The 27,439-nt window shown below is 41.7% G+C and overlaps 1 protein-coding gene across 1 annotated transcript; it reads right to left on the bottom strand.

Annotated features, from left to right (window-relative positions):
• Positions 1-49: 49 nt before the first annotated feature.
• Positions 50-23,935, bottom strand: LOC139913366 (adenylate cyclase type 2). Its single transcript, XM_078291744.1, has 25 exons — positions 23,833-23,935; positions 22,905-23,102; positions 22,308-22,469; positions 20,347-20,496; positions 19,260-19,414; positions 18,498-18,609; positions 17,537-17,664; positions 15,477-15,635; positions 14,402-14,561; positions 13,148-13,324; positions 12,800-12,831; positions 12,432-12,485; positions 11,170-11,233; positions 10,769-10,866; positions 9,141-9,225; positions 8,639-8,776; positions 7,888-7,968; positions 7,181-7,356; positions 5,400-5,484; positions 4,978-5,136; positions 4,145-4,291; positions 3,010-3,117; positions 2,002-2,116; positions 1,287-1,411; positions 50-492 (listed from the first exon to the last, which is right to left on the bottom strand). The coding sequence occupies exons 1-25, from the start codon at positions 23,902-23,904 to the stop codon at positions 358-360; spliced, it is 3,075 nt and encodes a 1,024-aa protein (XP_078147870.1). The 5' UTR covers positions 23,905-23,935; the 3' UTR covers positions 50-357.
• Positions 23,936-27,439: the final 3,504 nt, after the last annotated feature.

Genomic DNA, 27,439 nt, shown 5'->3' with positions numbered 1-27,439 from the left:
TCCAGCCATCAGATAAATGTAAAAAGTACAATATTTCCCTCTGAAATGTAGTGGAGGAAAAGTATAAAGTCTCACAAAATGGAAATATTAAGTAAAGTGCCAGTACCTCAAAATTAAGTACAGTACTTGAGTAAATATACTTAGTTACTTTCCACCTCTGCATCTCACATAAATTATTAGAACACAGAAAAAGCAACCACAGAAAATATCGATTTATTGTTTTGCTCATAGAAACTCAATAGGGTTTCTCACTTGTACCGCACTTTGTAGGCGTGGCCTTTTGTGCCTTTTCTTATCTATCTGATCCAGGTCTGTCATTCAGTCCGATCGGCGCTCCTGATTGGCTGCTTGCGGGGGTCAGAACTGAGGAGACGATTGGTCGAGGTTGATGAAGTAGGTGGTGAGTTCCCCTTTGCCCTTGACGTTGACCACTCCTCTGAGAGTGACGCTGTACCCCAGAGTCTGCACCAGCTCGGCCGTCTCCTCCGTCACCTGGGAGGAGAGAGAGAGGGAGAGAGAGGGAGAGGGAGAGAGGGAGAGAGGGAGGGAGGGAGAGAGGGGGGGAGAGGGAGGGAGAGAGAGAGAGAGAGAGGGAGAGAGAGGGAGAGAGAGGGGGAGAGACAGAGAGAGAGAGAGAGAGAGAGAGAGAAGAGAGAGACGGAGAAAGAGAGAGGGAGAGAGAGGGAGGGGGGGGAAGAGAGACACCCACCTGTTCATCAATCATCCATGAAAAAATAAGGGGATTGCACTCAAAAATGATTATTAATGCATTTATTTTTAAAAAAGCAGCAGCAGGGGAACAAATAAAAGAAGAAAGAAGAAAAGACAGATAAAAGAAAGAAAGATAAATAGGTAAGTAAGGATAATATTCCTATACTGGAGTATTATCCTTAATTTACTTTCTTTTTTTTATTTTTTTAATGTAATTTTACTAGACAAATTCTGTATTTTTGATTTTTTCATGTATTTTATGTAAAGCACTTTGAGTTGCATTCCATGTATGAATAGTGCTATAATAAAAATAAAGTTATTATTATTATTAAGAATAATAAATAACACAAATATTTCAGGCTACAAGCTTTCCACAGTGTGTCTACAATACTCATTGAGACGTGTTTCTATAGGATACGTTTTTGTTTTTTCAAATTTGACACTTTTTAATCCATCAACCATCCACCAACTCGTCAGTCATTCCACCCATCCTTCTCTCCTTCATTTTCATAATATGTTTATAATCAACACATACATATATATATTAGATTAGTACTAGAGTTCTTTTCTCTGACCTGTATCTTGTCCAGTACTCCTGTGCTGTCCATCCTGCTGGCCACGTTCACAGAGTTCCCCCAGATGTCGTACTGCGGTTTGTGAGCGCCGATCACCCCCGCGATCACCGGACCGTGGTTTATTCCTGCAGGTGAACAACGGAGGAGAAAAGATCAGGGGGGAAACTAGATTTTATTGAAGTTGAATTCCTCTTGTTCCCTGGTGAAATGAGTAACACGTTGGTGGTGAAATGACTAACATTTAGAGCGTTTAATGACAGCCTTGCATGTGCCTTAGAAAAAAGGTTTCAAAGAGAAAGATATGTGTGTTTTGTTTGGGTAGTTTTACAAGGCAATATACGTTTTTTCATAGTTTTAACATTTGGCTGCAGAGTACAGTGCAGTGCTATTCCAACGCTCTATATCTATAATGAAAAATAGAAAGACCTGAAGTTTAACATTAAATATTGCTAAAATTGAGAAGATCCAGCCTATGAAAGTGTCCTCGCAAGTTACCCAATATCCATTTACCTTAACTTTGTACTATCAATCATTTTGACACTTGCAAAAAAAAAAAAAATGTTATTATCTTATCTTATTTTGGAAAAAAAAACAAAAAACAGTTAAGCATATGCAGCCTGGCTACATGAGTGCTCTATTCTGAAAAGTCATAGACTTAAATAGCCTTTTTTTTTTCATCATCCTAACTGTATTCACTCATATCTAGCAGACTCACCGATCCTCAGTTTGAAGCTGTTGAAGGAGTGTTTGTTGATGAGCTCCAGGTTGCCCATCAGAGCGATGGCAAAGTCCACCATGCAGCGCACATGACTGTAGGACAGCTCACCTTTCTGCAGGGGGAGACAGAGACCAGAGACCGCACTCAGGGACAGCAGGGCACCTTTCATCTTTCATCAAAACATCATCTTTCATGAATTCATTATCTTTAAGCAAAACTATTTCAAAATACACTAAGATGTCTCTGTATGAGCGCATTCCGGTTGATTTTTGGTTTAAATTTATTCTCAAATGTATTTTATACTCTTTGGTACAGCCGTGAATTTCAGGAAAATCCTCAAGGTTGGAAGTAACTAATTACATTTACTCTCTGTTACTGTAATTGAGTAGTTGTATTTTTGTGTACTTGTACTTTTTTGAGTATTTTTTAAAGTCAGTAATTTTACTTCTACTAGTACAGATTGTGTGGCTCTCCATACGCAACAGAAACTGGACCAACGTGAATTGACAAATTGTGGAGCCATTCACAGTGAACGGTCAGTCAGCAAAGAAGAGAAGAGGAATCTGACTTTACTTTGTGCACTTTATTGTGGAATTTCCAAATTTTCCAATTAAAAGAATCTAGTTTGAACTCTGTCCTCTCGTCCTTTTAGAATCACATGGAAAAGATCACAGCTAACAACGTTCTCTTTTCTAAAAAGTAACTCAGTAACTTTGACTCTGAGGACATTTTAAATGAGCTGCTTTTTACTTTTACTTCAGTAGATAGTACTTTTACTTCTACTCAAGTAAAATATCAGCAAAGTAACATTCTAGGACATTCTAGTACTCTATCCACCACTGACCGATTCAACATGATGATATTACTTATAGCGCCATCTTTAACATCTGATCCACAGGTTATCTATGTGTGTGTGCAATGCAGGGACGGCCTCACAAACTGAAGACAGAAATCAGTGAAAACTCGGCAGATGAAGTGTTTTTAACAAGCTGGAAGGAGGCAAACCTTTCTTTCCTCCCCTGCAACCGAGTTTTTGAGCCCCGCGGCGGCCATGTACGTACTGCCGATGGTCTTAATCTTCTCCACTGAACAGAACTTTGGCTTGGAGAGAAGCTGCGTGACGGAGACACGAGGAGGATGGGAGAGTGAGAGAGAGTGAGATATATATATAGAGAGAGAGAGGGGAAAAAGAAAGAGAGAGAGAGAGACAGGGGGTTATTTCAAATGTCCGAGGACATTGTGACCTTAAGGTTGACAATTTGAATCCCCAGACTGACTCGATCTAGGCAGCAGATAACCATAAAAACATAACATACGAATCATAAAATAGTATTCTGTATGAAGCTCTTTTAAGATTCATGTGCTGAGAAGTAGGAGAAAGAGAGAAGTATGAGAAGGAGAGAAAGAGGGGAGAAAAGGAGGGCAAAGGTCACATGATTACTCCAAAATATATCCATCTTAAAGGAACAGTTCACCCAAAAATGAAAATTCTGTCATCATCTACTCACCCTCATGCCAAATGAAACACAGGTGAAATTTGTTAGTCCATATAACACACAGGGAGGTTGCCAGCACAACTTTGTAGCAGCCTTCTCCAAAACAACTGAAGTCAATGGGGACCAGTTCTTTAGAGTTCCAAAACAAAAACAGCCAAACAATCACACTGTGAATAGAAAGACCTATACACCATTATTTGTTGCAAATCAATCAGCTGTAGTTAAGATTTGCACTAAATTATGGTGTAAATATACTGTAGGTCTTTTTGGAACTCTGAAGAACTGGTCCCCACTGACTTCAGCTGTTTTGGAGAAGGTTGCTATGGAGCTGTGCTGCAACCTCCCTGTGTGTTATATGGACAAACTTCACCTGTGTTTCAACTGGCATGAGGGTGAGTAGATGATGACAGAATTTTCATTTTTGGGTGAACTATTCCTTTAACAAGTAATTTGATTTAACGTTGAAGATAAATTCACTTGTTTCCACTGCAACTGAACTAGTTCCAAGATCTTTCTTGAATCAGATGGCATCGGCTTGATCTGCCTTATTTTAAGACACTTGTTTTGAAGGGCAGTTTATGCGTAGGCTGTGATTTCTGCTGACTCTTTTTATCCGATTTCACGCCCCGCACCCGTCCTCGTACCTCGTCAAAGTCGGCTATGATCTCGTTGAGGAAGCGCAGACACTCCAGGCCGTCCCTGTTGGCGCTGCTCTCGCTGTAGAACTCTTTGAACTGAGGCACCGAGGCGAACATCACACACACACTCTCACACGACCTGCTGTAAAGGTCCTGGAGCCGGGAAATTGAAAATGAAGGGATTAATTCCAAAATGAAATATATATATATACATTTTGTCAAATTCTGCTACCAGGAATTAATTGATTAACATGTCAAACACCTGGTTCTATCCACAAAAACACAGCTTTTTTTTAGGCAAATGTCTTCAGATACTTCACAACTTTAATAGTAACCCATAATAACCTTCATGCCAAAATTAATTTTGTGCCAATTTCCCCAAATGTCGGATATCTTGTTTTGGAATTAAACTCTTCAAATATTTTCAATGATTCAGGCATTGTGAATGTAACAACACCCATATAAACCTGGTATGGTCTAAAGTTGACATGCTTGCAAGCCTCATCAACTGAATAGACACACACAGTCTGTCCAGGTACAGTAACAGTAACTTAGTAACAGTAACAGTAACTCACTAGTGATGCTGCAAGGATATTCATTCTTACCATTTCTCAGTCTGGTGACAGCAGATATTGATAAATATATAAAAATTGGCTTTTCTAACTGAATGACCAAGGCACAAAATTGATGTTTAGATGGATATGGTTTACAGATGATCCAGTGGGCGAGTGGGGGATGAGTGTGTACCTCTCTACTCTCTACTCTGTACACTGTTTTTTCCTGTTGTTTTGTTTGTTGTTTTTGCTTAGTCCTGCCTCTGTGTTTGTTTGTTTTTTCACCTGGTTGCGTCTGGTTTTGCCCATGAAGGAGGAGGCGACGTGGAGCGGCAGGACGTTCTGCAGCAGGAGCTTGTTGACGTTCTCCATGGTCTCCATCTCCTCCCTCTCCGACTGGAAACAACACTCCAACAAGAATTCCACACGGCAACCCAGCTCGTCCTGAGAGGGAGAGAGAGAGAGAGAGAGAGAGAGAGAGAGAGAGGGAGGGAGGGAGAGAGAGAGGGAGAGAGAGAGAGAGAGAGAATGAAAGCAAACAGGCATGAACAAATGTAGGTGAAAATGTAGTTTGTTTCAAAATTTGTTTCAAAGTTTCAAAACTCTCATTTGTGCATGCAACAGGCCATACATGCATGTGCACCCATACATGTGCATATGGGTGCACACACACACACACACACACACACACACACACACACACACACCTGTCTAGCCAGTATGAGGCATGTGAAATAGAAGATGAACAGCCAAACCCCAGCAATGATCTTAGGCTCCTTCAGGACACCGGGCCTGTAGGAAAACAACAACACACACACGCACACGCACACGCACACACACACACACACACACACACACACACACACACTGTTAGAGCTGTACTATTACAGACTGTCATCAGAGCCTTTATTTCCTCCATTACATAATTCCTTACACAACAGTATCTTGTATCTCAGAGTCAATGGGGCCTCTCCCTGCAGAAACCTGTTGAATAAATGATGGTGAACTGATACTCCAGACGAGATTCACAATCTGCACTGTGACTGACAGACAAAAGGCAGGAAAATGAAGCCTTGGCTGAACGAGACGGACAGTGGAATGACTGCAGATGGCAGTGAATGAACGTGGACGAGTGGAAAATGAGGAAGGGAAAGTGTACTTGGGTAGGATTACTGTGTATATGTGTGTGTGTGTGTGTGTGTGTACATAGGCTAAATCCATGTCTGCACGCTTTCATTTGGTGGATGCTTTTTTTCCGAAAGGGCCTTAGAACAGAACAGCAACTTTATTGTCCCCGTGGGGAAATTTGGGTTGCAGGTGTTTACAGAAACACAGAGAGCAACAACAATAAAAAGAATAAGAATAAAATAACCAAACAAAACACCAGGCAATGGACATCGTCAACATGCAATACACTGTATAATATGCAAGTATTATATCGTATGTAGAGATGGTATTCAGCCAGAGCAATATTCCAACAATATTTCAATATTCCAGCAATATTCCAATAAGAAAGAAGACGAGATGGGAAACCCTAACCATAGAAGTATTAATACTAAAGTACCTAGTCATCCAGTAATAATGTGTTACTTTATTCATCTTTGTAGGACAATTTTCCTTTTGTTTTTGTTTTTTTGGCCCCCTCTACAGGGAGGTCAGAGGTCAGGGTCAGCTACCCTCGGGGCTTGTGGGAAGGCCTGCCTTGGCTCAAAGAGGTTTCAGCAGGCGGTCATGAGTCAGTGGCAGTCATGAGTCATCTAAAAAACGATTCACACAGGCAAATTCCAACGTGGGATAACCCTGACTTTAGCCCAGGGCTAGCTGGCCCTGCTCTGGAGCAGGGTTAACCCCAACTTTTCACTTGTGTGTTGTCCAATCAAATCAAACTTCTCCTTCAGAACGTTGCTAAGCAACGCATTCCTAGGCTCAAGTGTTTTTATTACCATAGAGTATTCAGACATGTAAGCCCTGGGCTAACAAGAATGCTGTGTGAATCGTTAGCCCTGGGCTAAGAGTTAGCCATGGGTTAAATGTCTGTGTGTGAACAGGGATTAAGCTAACCCTGGGCCAACTGTTAGCCCAGGGTTAAGACAACCCTAGGTTAAGAATGTGCTGTGTGAATGGTGTCCTGGGTTCAACTCCGGCACGGGACCTTTGTCGCATGTCATCTACCTGTCTCTACCCCAATCTTTCCTGTCTCTCTTCACTTTCAGCTGTTTAATCATTTGGAAAAAAATGAAAAAAATAAAAGAGGCTTCAGCAGGATGGATGCTGGCTGACATGAGGGCTTGAGGCCACGTACTACTTTTTGGGGCATTTTTTGAGAGTTAAAAGTGGAGAGAGACAGGAAAGATTGGGGTAGAGAGAGAGGGATGACAAAGGACCGGGGCCAAATCTGAAACCAGGACGTCACGATTATATGGTAGACTCCTTAGACCCCTCGTTTTTCTTTTCAAAATAAAGTCCATACCCATCAAGTGTAACTCACTTGGTGTCGTTGTAGAGCAGGGCGACGAGGCAGTCGGACCTCGGGGCGTAAACGTGGAGGAAAAGGGCGAGGTAAACGACCACAGCCAGGGTGAGCAGCAGCACTTTGACCGACAGGCACGTCCTGACGAACACCACCACCCCCAGCATGGCCAGCAGGCAGCAGTACAGGTAGTACTGGAGGGAGAGAGAGAGAGAGAGAGAGAGAGAGAGAGAAGGGTGGAAGGAGAAAATGTGGGTGACAAGTTGGGTGTGATGTTCAATGTTTGTTAAAGTTCTTATCTCATACATTTAGCTGCATTAGAATAAACTTGAATTCCTTAAAATAAAATAAATAAATGACAAGTATTCGGTGTTTCCCCAATAAAATGTACAAAAACAGGCTGTTTTTATGTAGCTGAGGAACCTCCTTCATATCTGCAGTGGAAAACACTGATTGGCCGATATCTGATATTTCATAAACGGCCAATATCAGCCTGATATATCAGCAAACCAACACCAGTCTCACCCAATTGCTGACAATACCAGAACTGAATAATAAGTAAGGTCCAAAATTTGAAAAATAACAGTGCCCAAACTGTAGAAAAAGCAAATAAACGTACGAATAAATGTAGAGCATGACTATTAATCTGTCCCATGGAAATTACAAGGCATATAATGGAAAAACCCACACATAACATGGTGAAATGCTCCTTTAAAGACACTCACAGGCACAGTGTAGAGCTTCAGAGCCTCCAGCTCCGTCCTGTTGGTGGAGATCGAGGTGCAGTTGTTTCCTGGGAGGAAGAACTGAGAGGAACAACATGATGAGAGGAGAGAGAGAAAGAAAGAGAGAGAGAAAGGCAGAAATAAAGAAAGAAAGAGAGAGAGAAAGAAAGGCAGAAATAAAGAAAAAGAGAAAGAAAGAGAGAGAGAAAGAAAGACAGAGAAAGAAATGGAGAAAGAAAGAAAGAAAGAAAAAAGAGAAAGAATGAGAAAGAAAGAAAGAATGAAAGAGAGAAAGAAATAAAGAAAGAGAGAGAAAGAAAGAAAGAGACAAAGAAAAAAAGAGAAAGAATGAGAGAGAAAGAAAGAAAGAATGAAAGAGAAAGAAAGAAAGAAAGAAAGAGAGAAAGAAAGAAAGAAAGACAAAGAAAGAAAGAGAAAGAAAGAAAGACAAAGAAAGAAAGAGAAAGAAAGAAGGAAAAAGAAAGAGAGAGAAAGACAGAAAGAAAGAAAGACAGGAAGAAAGAAAGAAAGAGAAATAAAGAAAGAAAGAGAGAAAGAAAGGCAGAAAGAAAGAGGGAGAGAAAGAAACAAAGAAAGAATCGAGACCAATGACCTAATGAAAAGATGGGTGGATGAACGGACTTAATGGACTGACAGATCGACAAATTTAAGGACATATGGGAGGAAACCGAAAAAGAAAAACAAAAAGGAAAGAGTGGCAAAATAAGTGGAAATAAAACACTGAACTCACAAAGTTGAGTATGGCCATGAGCAGAGTGACGAGCACACAGAGGCCGACCACCAGGAGCCGCAGCGCCGCCCTGCTGGAGACACCCCGCGACAGCCCCGACACCCACTGGACGCCCAGCGGCATCTTGGAGCGCCACCTCTGAAACACACACACTTGAATTTACTTATGTGAGCGAAAAATTAACTGGAAAAAGTTCCTTTATTTTACATAAGATAAAAAGTTTAGGCGTGAACTGGAAGAAGCAGGAAGCGAACTTTTTATCTCATGTAAAATAAAGGAACTTTTTCTAGAGACTTAATGTGCAGCAAGAACCAATACTTTGAATTTATTTACGTTGACATCAACGCAAAAATGGATTTCTAAATCATTTTTTCTGCATCCAGGTGTATGTATGTAATGCTTTCACCTGCTGCTGTTGATTGAGCCACCATAATGCACGCACACACACACACACACACACACTTCTTACTACTACTGCATACTGTGCCTTTTTTTTTTTTACCTCCAAGTATCCGGTAAAAGTGACAGACAGAAGCAGCACCAGCACAGGGAAAGTGGCACCGTAGGACACAGCCATTACAAAATTCCTAGGAGGGGAAAAAAAAAAGAGATAATTACACATTATTTTCTCCTCATTCGAGTGTATGAGTGAGTGAGCAAACGAGGGAGCGTGTGAGCCAGTGAGTGAGTTAGTGAGTAAGAAACTGAATGAGCGAGCGAGCATAAAATGACTTTGGTTGGTTTTGGGTTCTGGGGAATCACAGGGACCCTCGAGGGAGTTTCAAGGGGTTTTCCAGCAGGATGAGGAATAGTTTACAGTAATTTCACTATAATTTGAGTGACTAGAAACAGAGAAAGTACAAGAATGACTATTGTAATCTTAGGTTTCACTCTCACCGCTAATATCTCCTCAGGTGCAGTGGAGACACTTAAACAATTCATCAACAACAAAAATCCTCCGATATGGGTTTCCCTGGGACAAAATCTTATCAAATGGGCCAAAATCTAAGTCTATTTTGGATGTTTGTGATATGAAAATGTTTGAGAACCCTTGTTGTAGCACGTGCATGAGTGAGTGAGTGAGTGAGTGAGTGAGTGAGTGAGTGAGTGAGTGAGCAAGCTTGCAATGACTGAATGGTGTAGTGAAAAAGTGAGTGATTTGAGCAAGCAAGAAAATGTGTGTGAGACTGAGTAGAGAGTGAGTGAGCAAGAGTATGAGTGAATGATTGAGTGAGCGAGCAAGTGAGTGAGTGAGTGAATAATTGAGGGAGTGAGCAAGAGTGTGAGGGTTAGGGTTAGTGAGTGAGTGATTGAGTCATGTCTAGTCATTTTTATTTATATAGCCCTTTATCATTAGCAAGTCTCAAAGGGCTTTATACATGTCATATAAGAGTGAGTGAGCACGTAAGTGAGCAAGTGAATGAGTGAGTCAATTAATGAGTAAGTGAGTCAATTAATTAATGAGTAAGTTAATGAATGAGTGAGTGAGTGAGTGGTGGCGAAAGCAAGCGAATGCGTGAGTGACCGAGCGCTTTAGAGGGCGAGTGAGCGAATGAATAATTGAGTGAGCAAACGAGCGAGGGAGCAAAGGCTGAGAGGTTTGGTGAGTGAGTGAGTGAGTGAGTGAGTGAGTGACTGAGTGAGTCGGTGAGAGAGAATGTGAGTGAGCAAGTGTGTGAGTGACTGACGCCCAGATTCACTAACGGTCTGCACAGTAAGGAGCATGCACTACATCAGCAAAATGACCAAATCAGAAAGCTATGCTATTTTCTATCTGTTAAGCATGAGTGGAAAGTTTGCCTTTAAATCTCATTATTTTGCCCACGTAATACTGATTTGTAGGTGCAGTGCACATAAGATGCACCAAAAGATGATTTGCATGAATTTCTCAGTGAATAAGACAAAAACTCTTAGCTCAGGCAACTGAAGCGCAAAAAAACAAACTGTAACACAATCTTAGTAAATCTGGACCTGAACATGCACAGCGACTGGCTGAGTGGGTGAAAAAGTGATGAGTGAACAAGTATGCAACTGAGGGAGTGAGTTTTTTATTTATTTAACTTTATTTAATAGTGAATGTGGGCGTCTGCATGTGTGTGAATGTCTGAGGTACGATGAAGCGTTACTCACTTTTCGGAGACGAGCATCTGGACCGTGAAAAGAGTTACGAAGATCAGAGCTATGCAGCTCATTGACTGGTGCAAACCCGTCACCTCTGAAAGGCGGAACTGCCACACACACACACACACACACACACGCACACACACACACACACAGGAACACACACACATTTATTTGAATCGATGACATTAAGATTTACTTTACATAAGATTCAAACAATAAATATTACAGAGGTTCATTGTAGCTTGAGGACAGTTAAGGACATAAAAAACATTGTTACACCATATGGATTTTGCAGACACAAACTAATACATCATGCTCGTGCACACACACACACACACACACACACACACACATACATCCTGCTGTATGTACTGTACGACCCTGGTTAAATCAGAGAGTGAAGCTACCTGTTTCTCCAGGCCCATGTCATTGAACAGCAGAGTCAACCAGTTAAGCTTCTTCGCTCTCTTCCTGAATGACAGACATGAAGAAAAAACAGAGGGATGGTTAGAGCAGTGGTTCTCAAACTTTTTCACGTCAAGGACCCCTAAACTGACACAAATTAGACCACGGACCCCCATTTGATAAGATTTTTGCTTTTAGATGTTTTATTACAGAAAGTGTATGAAACCCATGACCAAAATAGTCATACATTCTGTCATTGTGTTACTTATGGATGGAATTATAGTGAAAATAAATTATTCTCCTTTTTGCTGGGGACCCCCTGGAACCCCCTCAGGGACCCCTGGGGGTCCCCGGACCCCACTTTGAGAACCACTGAGTTAGAGGATAAGAGACAGTGACAGGTTTCATTCCGAAATCCATAAATTAAATAAAAGATCCAATACCAACTCTTACAAAATGATGAAATCAGAATATAACACACACACACATTATGGCAAAACAAACAAAATCTGTTATAATCTACTTTAAGACTAAAACATTTTTAGATAATGGATAATGGATAATGTTTCATTTGTTCCCTTACAAAAAAGTCACATGTGCAAACCCATGTGAATTCAAAGCACGTGTGCTTTCTGGACACATGTTGGTTTTCACATGTGAACAGTTTTTCTCACTCATTCTGACGTCACGTGACAGTTTTTACTTCAGATGTAAAAAAAATCTCAATTTATAGATGAAGTGTTTTTTTTCCCGCATGTGAACTTTTTTTTTCTCCACATTTTGACCTGCCATTAGATAAGTCAATATTTGTTTCACATGTGAAAACTTCATTTCACATGCAAAGTTTGCAGGGAAATTTCACATGTTTACGTATGAAAACCAACACGTGTCCAAAAAGCACATGTGCTTTGAATTCACATGTGGGTTTTCACATGTGACTTTTTTGTAAGGGTTAATAGGAGTTACGAAACATCTCATAACTCATATTAACAAATGAAACATTATCCACTCTTAACGCGGAGGTTATTCCACATTAGTGAAGATGCTCAAAAGACCAAATCATTTTATTACAGATAACAGATAACAGAGCAGAGCGGTCGGTAATATTGTGGATTTAAATGTGTTGCGTCAACTTTGTCTCTTGCCATATCCTCTCTCACCACCTTTCTTGTCACTCTCAACAACTACTAACAACTAATACAGACGAAACCATCAAAATAATGCTTTAAAAACAGTTAATGACAGTATTGTGTTGACGCCTTACCCTGCGGCATCCATCGTGTCCAGCGATCCCCGAACATCATTATCCACAACCAGCCTGGGACAGAACAACAACAACACATTAGACACAGCTTTATCCACATCCACAACAATACACACTCATGTTTTAGCGACTCAGTTAAGTGCAAACTTTACCTCCGGCACTTTAATTCATTTACAAGAAGGACATTCTTACTAAAACAATGCTTTGAAATAACAACAGAGAGCATATATCCTACAGAATGTAATACCAGTGGTCAGTGTAAAGATTCATTTGCAGTTAGAGAAAATCCTGTTACTTTTAAACATAATTCAAACCCATTTAAGAGAATATAGAGAATAGTTTGGTGTTAAGAGTTGAAAGGAGCTTACCAGCTGGGGCTGTTCTGAGCAGGTGGTGTCTCCTGCAAACACACACACACACACACACACACACACACACACACACACACACACACACACAATATAGAAGATATAATGAAACACTGTCCTCTGTGAGAGGCAGACAGAATCAGAACTAATCATCAAAATCATATGTCTCTGGAAGGAAGGTGTACGTTACAGGATAACAATAGATATGATGGTTTAAGTATTTTTTTAAGTATGCACTGTGTTTGTGTGTGCACATTTAGATGCATTCTTACTTGCATGCATATCTTAAAAACCTTAAAACGTGTGACAAACTGAGCAAGTAGGAAAGGACTCAGGGCGGATACATACGGCGGACAGCTGCGATTGGTTCCCAGCAGCACCGGTGGGGATGATTGGCTGCTTGGAGGGCGTGGCCTTGGGGTCGCTCAGGTCGGCGAAGGGGTGGATGGTCTGCCAGGACTGGAGGTACTGCGACATCCGGACCGACGCCCGCTGCCGGCTCTCGCTCGACGCAAGAGTGTTCGTCTGAAATCGAGATCGAGGTTACGTTATTTGACAGTTTTTCACTGTAGGGAGCTGGAGTTTGTTTTCCTGCATGTTCCGAGGTCAGAGGTCAGAGGTCAGAGCAGATATACACACCTAATATACACATATAGTCAGTGTTGCGGGTAAATGAGTACTCAGATTACTTTTTTGAGGTAACTAATAACTTAAAGGGGGGGTATCCTAGGATGTGACAATTCTTAGTATTTCTGGTGATTTTGGTACTTGGAGGTGTGAAGTAATCACAGTAAAAAAATGAAATCATGTTACTATGCCGTTTCCCCAGAGCCACCAACTATAAAACACGCCCCCTTGTACAAGCCAGTCAGATTTTGCTCCAGTGTCTATGTAGACACTGGACTGTCTGAAATCGACCAATCAGCGCTAGGAGGGCGGGCCTTCCAGAATGGCCAGCCAATCAGAGCAGTAGCTCATTAGCATAAGAAGCTGCTTATGTAAAACAACCTATTTTCTTGTAGGTGGGAAACAAACACTGGGAAGTGAATAGCTAAAGCTAAAAGTAAACGATTTTTACTGAAAAAAACTTAACAGATGTATTTTATAGACACCAGGTAATTATATAAAATTGCGGAAAAAGCAAATGATACCCCTCCTTTAAGAGTTAGTTTTTCAATTCTTGTAATCCAATATTAGTTACTTTTTAAAAATGTGTTACTTTTATGTTGTTACTTTTATTTTTCTTCCTATTGTTTCATTTTTGTAAGTGCAACTTTAACAAAAAAACAAGAAACAAGAAAAAGAAATAACAGAAAAGTATGCTTGATGTACTGTAAATAATAATCAATAACACACTTGGCAACACATGCTTTCATGCGCACACATTTACATTGATTTTTTCTGCACTAAATTCATATAGGTACACACATGTACAGACACACACCACACACACAAACACACACCCAGATGATGCACAAAATTAGTTTTATGTAAAAATTGCATGCAGACTAACCCACACATCTTCAGCTAGTCAGATTACTTGGCTGAAACAGTTCTTGTGCTTCACACACACAAGTCAAACGCAGACGTGTGCACACCAACCTCTTCAGGCCTCCTGGTGAGGCTGTCTGTGTTATGGGGGTCGATCACCAGGTAGGTCTTCCTGCCTTTTAGAAGAGGATCCCGGCTCCCCCCGTCCCCCTCCTCCACTTGGTACGCTCCGTTCAGGTGTTGCAGCGTCTCTTCTGTGATGTGGACTCGCCTAAAAAGGGACCGAATGTTATCAAACAGGCGGTTTATACTTTGATTATAGTGTTGATTAGTATTAAGAATCAGAATAAACTTTATGTGTATATCACTTTTCACTGTTTTCAAGCAATGGAACAATAGTTAAAAAAGACTACAGACTACTACTACTAAAGTTAAACTACGGAAGCCCATTGGGGACATATATTCAAACATTATATTTACCCTGTTTTTCCATGATAACAAGTTAATTTAACTTTGTTTTCTCAAGATAACATAATTTTCTCATTATCTCGAGATAACAAAGTAATGGGCATAGAGATATTATCTTGTTATCTGGAGAAAACAAAACTTGATGACTGACTGAAGATGCCCTTCAGGGTTTTGAATGATATGCTTTCCTTTAGGATGTTAATTCCAAACAGAAAATGATCTCATCATCTCGGAAAACAAAATGTGTTAATTCGAGATAATGACATAAATAACTCGATATCTCGAGAAAACAAAAGAAAATTAACTCGTTATCACAGGAAAACAGCGTAAATAAACTGTATGAATATAGTATGTCCTCAATGGGCTTCCATACTAAACACTGAAAATGACAGTGACAATGAATGAAAACAGGCGAGCACAATAATAACAAAATAGATTAAAACAAATTATACAAAAAGCTGTCTCTGTGTTTTAAGGATTGGTCTGAAAGATGATACTGATTAAGTTGATATAATGTATTTTGGGATTCACAGTGTATTTTTGAGATCACAAACTTGGAATGGACGCCAAACTCACATCCTCAACATCCCCATCATCCTCATCATCCTCATCATCCTCATCATCCTCATCACCGCCACTTGTTGCCTCATGAGTTTTTGCATTACTTCCCTTTATTGAAAAATCATTCACATCGTAGCAGCTTCTACCACTTTCTCACCCGGGCAGCCCTCCAGACTCCATGTGATTGGCTAACGTTACGTCATGTGACCACACGTCGTACTGCCACTTCTGCAGGCCGATGACGCCGCAGAGCACGTTGCCGGTGTGAACGCCCACCCGCATGCTGATCTCAACTCCGGTTGCCTCTCGCAGATTACTACAGGGAGCCAAAAACTACCATGAGAAGTGACATATTGACATATTACACAATACACAATACATACATATACAGCGCATTATAAAAGTGTTCAGACCGATTAAGTGTGATTACAGTAAGTTATTTCAAAATGCATTTATTCAGGATTTTCATTTTGAATTCTATGCAATCTGTTCTATCAAAGAGGAAACAAAAATGAAGAAATGTATGTGAATGACTAAAACTAAATTAACAGAAAAATTGAGTTTGCATAAATATTAAGTATTGAACCCCTTTGCTTCGTTTGGGTTAAATTGCCACACTAGCAACAATTTGCTCAATATTTTTTATCATCTGAAACTCTGCCATCCATAAATTAACCATATATGTGTTAATTATTCTGATGGAGAGTCCAGCCTACAAACTCAAGTCCCATTAAGCTCTAGTGAAGGGAGCTGGACTCAGCTTCGTTAGCAAGAAGACAAAAAAAAAAAAAACAGTGTAAAAGGAAATCATTGTTCACAATTACTTAACACAATCTAAATATGACATCTGAGTAACAGATGGCATGAAATGTTGAGCAAATTTTGCTGGTGTGGCAGTTTAGGCCCAAAAGCAAAGGGGTTGAATACTTTTTATTTTAATTTTATACTTATGCATCATATACATTTCTACACATTTGTTTTCACTTTGATAGAACAGAGTGTTTTGCATAGAACTCAGGCTAAAAATATCTGATTTTTGAAACTGTGAAATAACTTTATTGCACAAATTTTTTTTTGCAAAAGGTCAAAGAATCTTACAGTAATACTTTTGCAAGACACTGTATATATACACATGATATACATGGTACAAAGACAACAAGACCTGGAAAGGTACAGTGTGAGAATATTATGGACTTTTTTACATATTATGCTGTTTCCACATTCTACAGCTGTGTGCATTCAAGCAGCGTAACATACAGAGTGTTTGCAGCTGTACAGGAAAGAGAAGTGACCAAAAGTTTGTTAGTCCAGTCAAAGTGTGCCATGAGGAAGATATACTGAGTAAAATGAGATGCAAATCAGTGAGCGTTGGACGGCATGTATTCCTGTATAGCTGTAAGATCACAGAAGCAACAAAGAAACAGCAGTAATAAAACAGATTGAAAGAGTGGAGAGCAGTTTGCCTTATTTTCTTTTTAAACATTAGTCATTTACCTAGGTATTTATTCATCTACCTATTACATATATATTTACAATACATCCCATTGTATTTTCCCCATCTTTTGTACATGGACCTGTGCAATTTACATTCAAATGGAAAATTGCATAAAATGTAATTAAGAAACTTTATGATTTTATATACAAGATGATGGCAGGTAACTTGGTTCCTCACCGGTCCTTTGTGAGGAACATGGAAAATTTTATGGAAAATAAGAGGAGAGGAGGGGAGAGGAGAGGAGGGAAGAGGAGAGGAGAGGAGTGAAGAGGAGTGAAGAGGAGAGGAGAGGAGTGAAGAGGAGTGAAGAGGAGAGGAGAGGAGAGGAGAAGAGAGGACAAGAGAGGAGAGGAGAGGAGAGGAGAAGAGAGGACAAGAGAGGAGAGGAGAGGAGAAGAGAGGAGAGGAGAGGAGAGGAGAGGAGGAGAGGACAAGAGAAGAAAGGAGAGGAGAGGAGAGGAGAGGAGAAGAGAAGAAAGGAGAGGAGAGGAGAAGAGAGGAGAGGAGGAGAGGACAAGAGAAGAAAGGAGAGGAGAGGAGAGGAGAGGAGGGGAGAGGGGGGGAGAGAGGAGAGAGTAGAGGAAGAAGAAGAAGAGGAAGAAGAGAGGAGAGAGAGACAACAGATCAGGTCGGGGAAAACAGAGCAGACCAGAGCAGAACTACGTCATTGATTACAATTTAAATGATCACTGTCTAAAAAAGATGTTCTGAATGAAACTGACTTGATGGCGGTGCACATGTCGAGCCCCATCTGAACACAGTTCCTGGCGTGAGTCGGGATCGGGTCCGGCAGGCCAGACACACAGTAGTAGCAGTCGCCCAGGATCTTAATGCGAAGACACTCATTCTTCTACAGGGAGGAGAGATGGAAAGAGAGAGTGAGAGGTTGTGAGAGAGAGAGAGAGAGAGAGAGAGAGAGAGAGCGACAGATATAGAGAAACAGATAGACAGACAGAGACAAAGAGAAAGAAATTTTAGAAGATAATTTGTGAGAGGAATTAAGAGATGCAGATTGGAGTTTTAGTTTTACAAACATTTCTCAGAGGCAGAGCTGCTTTGGAGGCAGAAATAATCTCATTGGTTGAGTTGAACCTCAGTGGGCGGAGCCAAAGAACCAAATTCTTTCAGGCTAAGTAACTTTAGAGTGAAGCCCAGTGAAAAAGGCAAGAAGAGAGGAGTTAATTAATATTATGATGAACTGAAAAAATGCATTCTATCCATACTAAGTTATCTAGGTTAGCTAGTTAGCCTAGCTGACCTTCTAAATTCAAACTAGCCATACTAGCATATAGCTATCTAGGTAAGCTAGTTAGCTAGCTGCTGACATTCCAACATGAACACAAAATAACTCTCACTTCTATTTTTTATTTATACTTTGACCACAGCTCATTGTTTGCCATTCAAGTTTGCCGGTTAGCTAACTTGCACTCTGAAAAACTGTGGTTCTTTGGCTCCGCCCACTGAGGTTTAACTCAACCAATCGGATTATATGCACCGCTGTACAAAAAAACAAGATGCAAACGAGATGCAAGACTCTCTTCATGAATAAGTTTGAAATTGAGTTTAACACAAGAACTGCCATTGGTTTGTCCATTGAAATGTTTGTTTTTAACTTTAGCGATGAACTTAGAACATAACAGACCAACTGGCCACCAAAAAGCACCTGCAGCGCTGGATTCTCACCTTGGCGATGTCGTCGAACCTGCCAAACAGCTTGTTGAGCACAACGACCAGCTCCTCTGGTGAGCAGGTACTTGCCAGCTTGGTGAAGCCCACAATGTCTGCATACAGGATACTACACACACACACACACACACACACACACACACACACACACACACACACACACAAAGACAGAAAGACACACACGTTAGGAATGTGTTAAGCAGGAACACTTGATTCAGTGCTTATGAACCAGAAGGGTGTAACTGGCATTTTGAGCAAAAATTTGATCTATATATCAAGTAAAAGCTCTTGAGGAGATCTATTTAGTAGTGTAAGTATCTCTTTATTTGTGTATTTATATGATGACATTATCATTATCAAAAGATATTAACAACAATTGATCAAGGTTAGGCCCACTTTTTGTTTTTGTCTCTCCAGTAAAGTACTTACACCTCTCTGGCTTGAGTGCAACAGCAGAATAAGCTTCAATTTCCAGATTACTATCATTAAAAGCAACCAATACGAAGGAGTCAGAGCCATAATAACGCTCGGACAATAATCCCGCGACCACAAAAAGATCATGTGAGAGAGAAAAGCTAGGGAAAAGAAAAAAACATAAGAGTTGAGGAGAGAGATGGTGGGGATTTTTCCGAGAATAGAATGAGTAGAGGTGACGGGATATGATGTAATTGGTACTTTTTGAAGACTTGAAGTACCTGACATCATCTTCCCCCCACTGAATCACACCCCCTCTCCCGTATATAACAGCGTTATTGTCACCTGACGTCCTTGTGCTGCCGTATGTAGAGGCTGTGGAAGTTGCGGAAGTTGTGTCCGTTCTCATCCTGGCCCTTGGGCTCCGACAGCCTCTTTATCACCTCCGTTTTCAGCTCCAAGGCGATGTACTGTGGCAACACCGACAGGAGGAGTTGCTCCTGTCGCCATGGGAACAGATACGACAGTGTGTATGTGTGAGCCGGGGGAGGGGGTTAGGGGGGCATCGCCATTGGAGCGTTTGAGCGCTTGTGCGTTGGGTCAGTGGATTGCTGACCTACAGAAGTGACAAATCTATTTTCACAAAGGTTGTAAAGAAGAAATAGGCGGCCAGCAAACGCCTCCTTGAAACGATGCCATGTTTACCCATTGGATCACGTTTCATCTATTTGTTTACCTACTGTGAATGGTGTCCACTTTGGTTTGCCTATTCTATTGCTGCCGGGCTTCAGACGAGTGAATGATTAATCTATTGACCTAATAGCCAGCAGGGCATACAGTAACCAAAACCCCAGGCTGCCCACATGGAGAGCCCTTGACTTAATTAGAGTGATTGTACATAACAATTTCAAATTTAGCGTGACTGAAACAGAACCGCATGGGAGAGAATTGGATTAAATTACATCTATCCATACATCCATCCAATATCCATCTTAACGAGTCATTTAAGTGAGTACTGAGTTTTAAAACCTTTCTTGAAACAACAAGTTTCGCACTTGTTCCCCGTGCAAATCAGCTTGTTTCAAGAGCTATTGACACTTGCGTCTACTTCTACACTTGATTCCTGAAACATGCCATAACTTCATTGAAAACAAGCGGAATTAAGTCATCCCATTGGCAGAACATTTCACTTATTTTAAGAAAATATTATTTTAAGACTACATGCTTGTTACGTAAGATGGCCATTTTTGCAGTGAAATTGAGAATTGTGTTGCGTAAAATGGGGCCAGTAAAGGATGTTTCTTATATGAGAACTGAACTGAACTGCAATAAACCAGGGTGAGCTGAGCAAATAAAAGCTGAGCCAAATCAAAGTGAACTCTGTCTTCTATTGAACTGTTATCTTCTATTGAGCTGAAGTGAGTGTTTTAACCTGTTGGTATTTCTTTATCTCCTTCTGGGAGCGTATGGTGCTGAATTTTTCTTTCTTCTGGTTGGATATCCTGAGAGCGTGCTCAGTCATCCACAGGTGGAAAATCCCAACGCAGTTCACACACAAAAACAGCACCGCATTCGCCACCAGCTGGAGGAGAGGAGAGGAGGAGAGGAGAGGAGAGGAGAGGAGAGAGGAGAAGGGAGGAGAGGAGAGGAGAAGAGAAGAGAAGAGAAGAGAGGAGAAGAGAAGAGAACAGAAGCGAAGAGGAGAGGAGAAGAGAGGAAGGAGAGGAGAGGAGAAGAGAGGAGAGGAGAGGAGGAGAGGAGAGGAGAGGAGAGGAGAGAGGAGAAGGGAGGAGAGGAGAGGAGAAGAGAAGAGAAGAGAAGAGAGGAGAAGAGAAGAGAACAGAAGCGAAGAGGAGAGGAGAAGAGAGGAAGGAGAGGAGAGGAGAAGAGAGGAGAGGAGAGGAGGAGAGGAGCGGAGAGGAGAAGAGAAGAGAGGAGAAGGGAGGAGAGGAGAGGAGAAGAGAGGAGAGGAGAGGAGGAGAGGAGCGGAGAGGAGAAGAGAACAGAAGCGAAGAGGAGAGGAGAAGAGAGGAGAAGAGAGGAGAGGAGAGAAGAGAGGAGAGGAAGAGAGAAAAGAAGAGAATAGAAGAGAGGAGAGGAGAAGAGAAGAGAAGAGAGGAAAGGAGAGGAGAGGAGAAGGGAGGAGAGGAGAAGAGAAGAGAAGAGAAGAGAAGAGAGGAAAGGAGAGGAGAAGAGAGGAGAGGAGAAGAGAAGAGAACAGACGCGAAGAGGAGAGGAGAAGAGAGGAGAAGAGAGGAGAGGAGAGAAGAGAGGAGAGGAAGAGAGAAAAGAAGAGAATAGAAGAGAGGAGAGGAGAAGAGAAGAGAAGAGAGGAAAGGAGAGGAGAGGAGAAGGGAGGAGAGGAGAAGAGAAGAGAAGAGAAGAGAGGAAAGGAGAGGAGAAGAGAGGAGAGGAGAGGAAGATACTTATTACAAATACTTCCTTAAAAACCCTGAACACAAGTTCTGTGTTCCTGTGCTACTTCTGTTGTATGGAAAACCAGACTGTAGTATTTATTAGAAGACCGAGATAAGAATTACTTAGAACCAGATGTGGGACTTTTCCACAAACCAGTGGAGAGTAATGCAGATCATTTGCATTTCAGTGGAGCTGCAACGCACTGCCGTTCACAAACCACAGAACACTATTGTGTGGGCTGACCTAACGTGCACACCTGACATTTGAATACAGACGTTATGTTTTGGCACATGCAAAAGTGTATTTGTGTTCCTCTCTTTAAACCTACAGCTCATTTGCAAGCCTTTGCCTACAGCATTTCCATTTGAAGTTAATGATGCTGGATGGATATTTGAGTTGCAGCAATACTAAAACTAATCGTGCACTGGCATGAGCAAACTTAGCCGCACTTGGAAGTTTAGAAGAGTGAGAAATAGGGCTGCGCAGTTAATTAAAAAAAAGACAATCGCAATATAAACTATTTAAATTTCAAAAGGCTGCGATTCAAAATTGACTCCTGAACATGATATTCTGTTGCTGAGCTCAATTTCTGACCTATAAATTAAATTGCACATACTGTATAGTAAAAAAAAACAACCTTTAATTCAGACATCTCAGTTTTTTATTAAAAATGTTTCTTGTTTGCTGAAAAATCTAAAATATTGAAAAAGCTGTGTCTGTATACTGTACTGCAATTTATATCACAGCTGCAATATTCAGCAAAATAACCACGATATAATATATAGTAATATTTTTCAATATTGTGCAGGCCTAGTGTAAAAGTGTGTGCTCTGCAAAGTTTAAATGGCTTTATCAATGTATGCTTTCCATGCATATATGTATGTAAACAAGTGTGTGTGTCTGTGCAAACATGCACTAAAGCCACCAGCTGCTTGAATGAGTGTTTTGCTGTGTTAGTGCCTCTGGGCGCAGTACCTGCACAGCCAGGTCGGGCGTCTCCGGGCTTGTGACGGCGACGTAGGTGCTGATGATGATGATGTGGGAAACGCTGGTCCCTATCCCCATCATGAGGGCCCAGGACAGAGAGAGGGGCAGCACCGTGTAAACACTAAGAGACAGGAAGAGGAAGAACGCTACCTGAGAGGGGAAGAGAGAGAGGGAGAGAGAGAGAGAGAGAGAGAGAGAGAGAGAGAGACGGGAAGCGGGATGGAGAGAAAAATGAACCATAGTTGAAGGATGGTGATGATCAATTGACTCTCTTTGACTGTATCCCTGTTCAAGCTCTTCCCTCCCTCTCACTCCCCCAATTTGAAATACTTAAATTAATTCAAATTGCAGCCAAGGTGTTAAGATTCCTAATTAAAGAGACATTTTCACAGTAATACAACTTTTACTTAATTTTATTAATTATACACTGCTCAATAAAGGACAGATTTGTAGAAAGTCGACCTGGATGAGTGGCTGGCTCTTGAAGACCGCGATGCCATGGACGTGGTAAAAATAAATACACAACCACAGACTCTCTCACACACACACACACACACACACACACACACTCTCCTCCCTCCTCACCTGTTCCCACGCAGAGACAGGCCCTCCGGTGAAGATGAAGACTATGGCGGTGACGTACAGCGTCCCCCAGACGAAGAGGGCCAGCACGCCGCCGCAGCGCCGCACCGCAGCCAGCCAGGGCAAACAGACGAGCAGCACAGCGCTCAGGCAGAGAACCACACACACCACCGACAGAGCAGCGACATGGACAGTGATGTTCTGTATGGAAAGAGTGGAGATTAGTAGAATATTGGGGAAGTAAAGGAATGTAATTTTTTGCAATGAGACAGAGTGTCTTGGGCAATGTTTTTTGGCTGGATCTTAATGTACATTTACAAAAAACTTCCAATACATTGGCCTATTCACAATTTCATTAGTATTGCTTTCAATGGAGAGTTTTAGTGTCCCATCATGGTCTAAATGCAGTTTTGAAGGCTTTTCCACCCTGACAAGAATACAATTCTGGGGAAAACACTGAATGCTTGCAATTTCTTGGGCATAAAAATGGTCAAATTTAAAGATATTGAATATCAGCACAAAGTATCGGCCATCGGCAGCTTCAGTACAAAAATATTGGTTATCGGCCTTTAATAACCCATATTGATCCAACCGTAATACGCACATTCAGAGAGAGGCAGGATACAGAGAGATTTTAGGAAAGAAGAGGAGGGAAGTACAAGCACCTAAAGGATCTAACACACATGCAAAGTGCCACATAAGCCATGGACAGGGCAGGAAAAACAGTGGGGGAAAAGGTGTGGTGTGCATGTACACACACACACACACACACACACACACACACACACAAAACAGCACACATGCAAGGCACCCATGACGACATTATCTACTGTAGATTCTATTGCGGAGCTAGAGGTTAGAGGTCATGTATGCACACACACTTCCTCTCTCTCTCTCTCTCTCTCTCTCTCTCCCTCTCTCTCTCTCTCACCCTGCGGGTGGCGGGGATGAGGATGATGATGGCCACACAGAAGGCCATGGCCAGCAGCAGTCCAGGCAGCATGGCGGGCGTTTCCTCCACACACTGCAGAAACGCCCTGTGAACCGCCCGGTAGCAGCAGCACACACCTTCGCTCACGCTCTGCCTGGACCTGGTGCTCCGCCCGTCCTCCTCGCCGCCGCCGCCGCTGCCGTCCCCCTCGTCCCACGGGACGATGGTGCCGTTGGACGAAATGTCGGGGTGAAGTGCGATGCTGTGGTTGCTGGGGCGACGACTGGGCGTGAGCGAACTGGCATCACCACTGAGGGAGTCTTTTGGTTTAGCGGTGTCGTCCGCTGTTAAGTCTGTTTTGAAATCGCCTATGTCATTGTCTGTGCTTGGCTTGGTGCTGTTATCAGATTTACTGCAGGTGTCTAAACTGAGTTCAGAGATAATGATAAGAGAGTTATTCTTTTCTAAGGAGCCTTCGTCGAGTTTAGAACAGTCACCATCACACAGGTCGGCGCTGAAACTATGCGGGGCCACGCATGTCCCCCTGACGGACGACTGGAGCTCGAGAGGCTCCGGGGCCAGCGCCGTCTTAGCCACGCCCACCTCAGCGCAAACCTGAGGTGCATCTGTTGCGTGGGTCAAGTCGGCGAGTTCCAGGACGTTGTCCCCGGCACCAGAGTCCGGCTTCAAAGGGGCCTGTGACGCCTCTTCCTCGGCCCCGCCCCTCTCCGGAGCACCTTGAGAATCGTCCGGCATTGTGACTTGCATCTGGTCTTAAAGATCTCACAGTCTGTCTGCCTGTCTCTCTGATGCCTGATTTCCAGTCTAGCTCTCTGTCTGTCTGTCCGCCTCTGTGTCAGGACCTCCAGTGTAGCTCATTATCCGTCTGGGTTTTGCCTTTCTCTCTGGCTGCTTGCCTACGCATTAAAAAAACACACCAGAGTAACATATGCTTTTGTGTCTTTTCCTTGTCAGGTCATGCAGCAAGCACAATTTCTACCTATATTTCTACCTACATCAAACATTCAAGAGAATTAAAAGAAATAAAAAACGAATAAACTTGATGAACTGTAGACTGTTCTATAGAGAGAGTCCAGCTCCTCTGTTTTGGGGACTGGGATTTCCTCAACAACTAAAAAAATATCCACAATAACGAAAACACCAAAGACCCCAGCAAAAAAAGTGATGACAGCAGTGATGATGATGATGATGATGATGATGATGATGATGATGATGATGACACGGTTCCCTGACGTCACATAGATCCGTTAAGGTCCCAAGGATTGTTGATAAGAGCTTTTAAACCTTTGCGAGTTCCCCTTTGACAAGTGCTGCTCCATACTGTGCGGAAGAAGAGCCTCACTGTCAAAGGAGAGATGAACAATTAGAAGAACAGCATTTAAATCATATTGTGCGCTTGCAAAACACAATCAATACAGAACAGAGAACAAACAGGACAGATCAGAACATACATATTCGATGAGCATTGACAGTTTTAGCGTACGGACTGTGATTGTGTCTGTGCCACAGCTGAAAGGCGAACAATAAGAGCGAGGAAGTCGTGTCTACGCATGGTTTTAATGCCAATTAAATGACAAACTTCTCCCAGTCATTTCCCCATTATGTAAAAAAACTTGTTAGTCTGGCTGCAGCCTCTTCCCTAGCGACACACACGTTCATGCACCTACACACACACACACACACACACACACAGTGCACTTCAGTACATCAGGTGTTCACTGGAATGACTTGTCAGCGACGCACCCAAGACACTTCAAAAACATTTTTCCTGTCACCGCCCCCTCAGTGGTTTGCCCTTATCTGTCTGTCTGTCTCTCTTTCTTTTGCTTCCCTCTTTTGCATTTTCTGCCCTGTCTGTCGTCTCAATGAAACAATGACAATAGTCTGTTTTAATACTGCACACACTGTACACTCGGTGTGCAAAATATCACAGTCCTAATACTAAATCTACTCCTGCTTTTGCACGATCCAAGTCTGCATTAATTCAAGGTTTAAAAACCCTTCTTTAATCTGTCTCCTCCCCTTCAGGTACATGTCTGATTTAACTGGGAAACCACTGAGGGATTATACAGTAATTCATCCTTTCACCTCGACTCACCTGGTTAGTTTATTGTAAGCATACTGCAGGTCAACCTCATGCTGTACAACACATTACAACACTCTGGTTTCCACTCCAAAAAAGGATGTGTCATTGTTAAACACGTCGTGACACAACATGTGTTAATGACAATACATCTCAACACAACATACAGCATGTTGTTATTAACAATGGCTTGACTTTTATTATTGTATACTATTGTTTTTGTTGTTCCTACTTGTGAAAACTTACTCTTACTTGTTCTGCTTGGCTATAAAGCGCTTTATAGCCAAAAAAAGTACTATATAAGTAAAGTTTATGATGATAATGATGATTATAATTATTATCATTATTATTATTATTATTGTTACTGTTGTCTTGTGTTGAAAAGTAACACAAATGTGTGTTGTCCCACAAATGGCACATAGATGAGTTTTTTAGAGACATAAAATTAGTTATTGGGTCTCCAAGAAAAAAAGAGTAGCAATATGATTTATTTTTTATTATTATTTTTTGGCAAATTAAATGGTTAATGGTCCCAGGCCTTAAATTCCATCCCTACATACAATCCTACCAAATCTAAACCACAATCACACAATTCACACACACACATTCAAAAATAGTCACGTTACATTCACAACTCCCAGACCTCAAACTGCTGAGTTTATACAAGGAGGTTAGAATATAAATTGTCCAATGGATGTTGTTGTTAAATATCATCAATGACGCCTCTGTCAACAATGCTATCGTTAAAATCTACCTTTATCTGTGGCGTGACGGATAGCAGCGGCAGATGAAAGCCTTTTAAACCTCATTCACTTTAGACACAATCAGTTAAACATAAGCACATAAAGAAATATAAGTTTCCCCTGACGAAAAATCAATAAAGACATAAAGACACATATAGCCTATGTGTGTGGCAGCCTACTAAATAATATGTTTAAAAGCTACTTGATCTTTTTTTAATCTCCTATGGTATCTCTATAAAACTAATCGCCTATTCCTTCAAGTTGTTGTTGTTGTGATATCTGTATAATATCCTTCCAAATTTGATTATAGGTTTATTATAGTTATGTTTTTATTCGTATGGGAGGTTTAGACTTATAACACACTCGCTGTACACACTAAGACAATCAATTTAAGCACACAGAGTAATGTAAGTCTCATTACACGTTAAGTTTTTTAAAATTTAATATTCTTACCTCATTATTATATAATGCGCCTTTCTCGCCGCTCTGTCTCTCTCTGTTTCGCTCTCACGCCCGGTAATTTCCCTCCGCCCTCATCTCTCTTCCTTCTCCATCATCCTCTCTGCTGCCAAAGCGCAACCTGAAGCCGCACTTTTAACTTTAACCTTTTAAATTAAAAGGAAGCGCAAACGTCCGGCGCCTGTCGCCTGTCTCAGCACGGCGTCTGGTCTGTGCGCGAGCGCGTGTGGGGTTCGAACGCGCTGCGGAGGAGGAAGGAGCGAGCGAGCGCGAGGGCGAGCGCGAGCGTGTGTGGGGTTCG

The sequence above is a fragment of the Centroberyx gerrardi genome, chromosome 23 (genome assembly GCF_048128805.1).
Source record: "Centroberyx gerrardi isolate f3 chromosome 23, fCenGer3.hap1.cur.20231027, whole genome shotgun sequence".
Classification (NCBI taxonomy): domain Eukaryota; kingdom Metazoa; phylum Chordata; class Actinopteri; order Beryciformes; family Berycidae; genus Centroberyx; species Centroberyx gerrardi.
The sequence above is the reverse complement of the archived record's forward strand: the minus strand, read 5'-3'. Positions and strand labels throughout refer to the sequence as shown.

Coding starts and splice junctions, on each gene's coding strand:
- LOC139913366 (XM_078291744.1), bottom strand. CDS start 23,904: ATGCTGCCTGGACTGCTGCTGGCCATGGCCTTCTGTGTGGCCATCATC. Junction 17,665..18,497: donor GGTTCGACGACATCGCCAAG/GTGAGAATCCAG, acceptor TCCTCCCTGTAG/AAGAATGAGTGTCTTCGCAT. Junction 11,234..12,431: donor GACACGATGGATGCCGCAGG/GTAAGGCGTCAA, acceptor TCTGTCATTCAG/GAAGAGAGCGAAGAAGCTTA.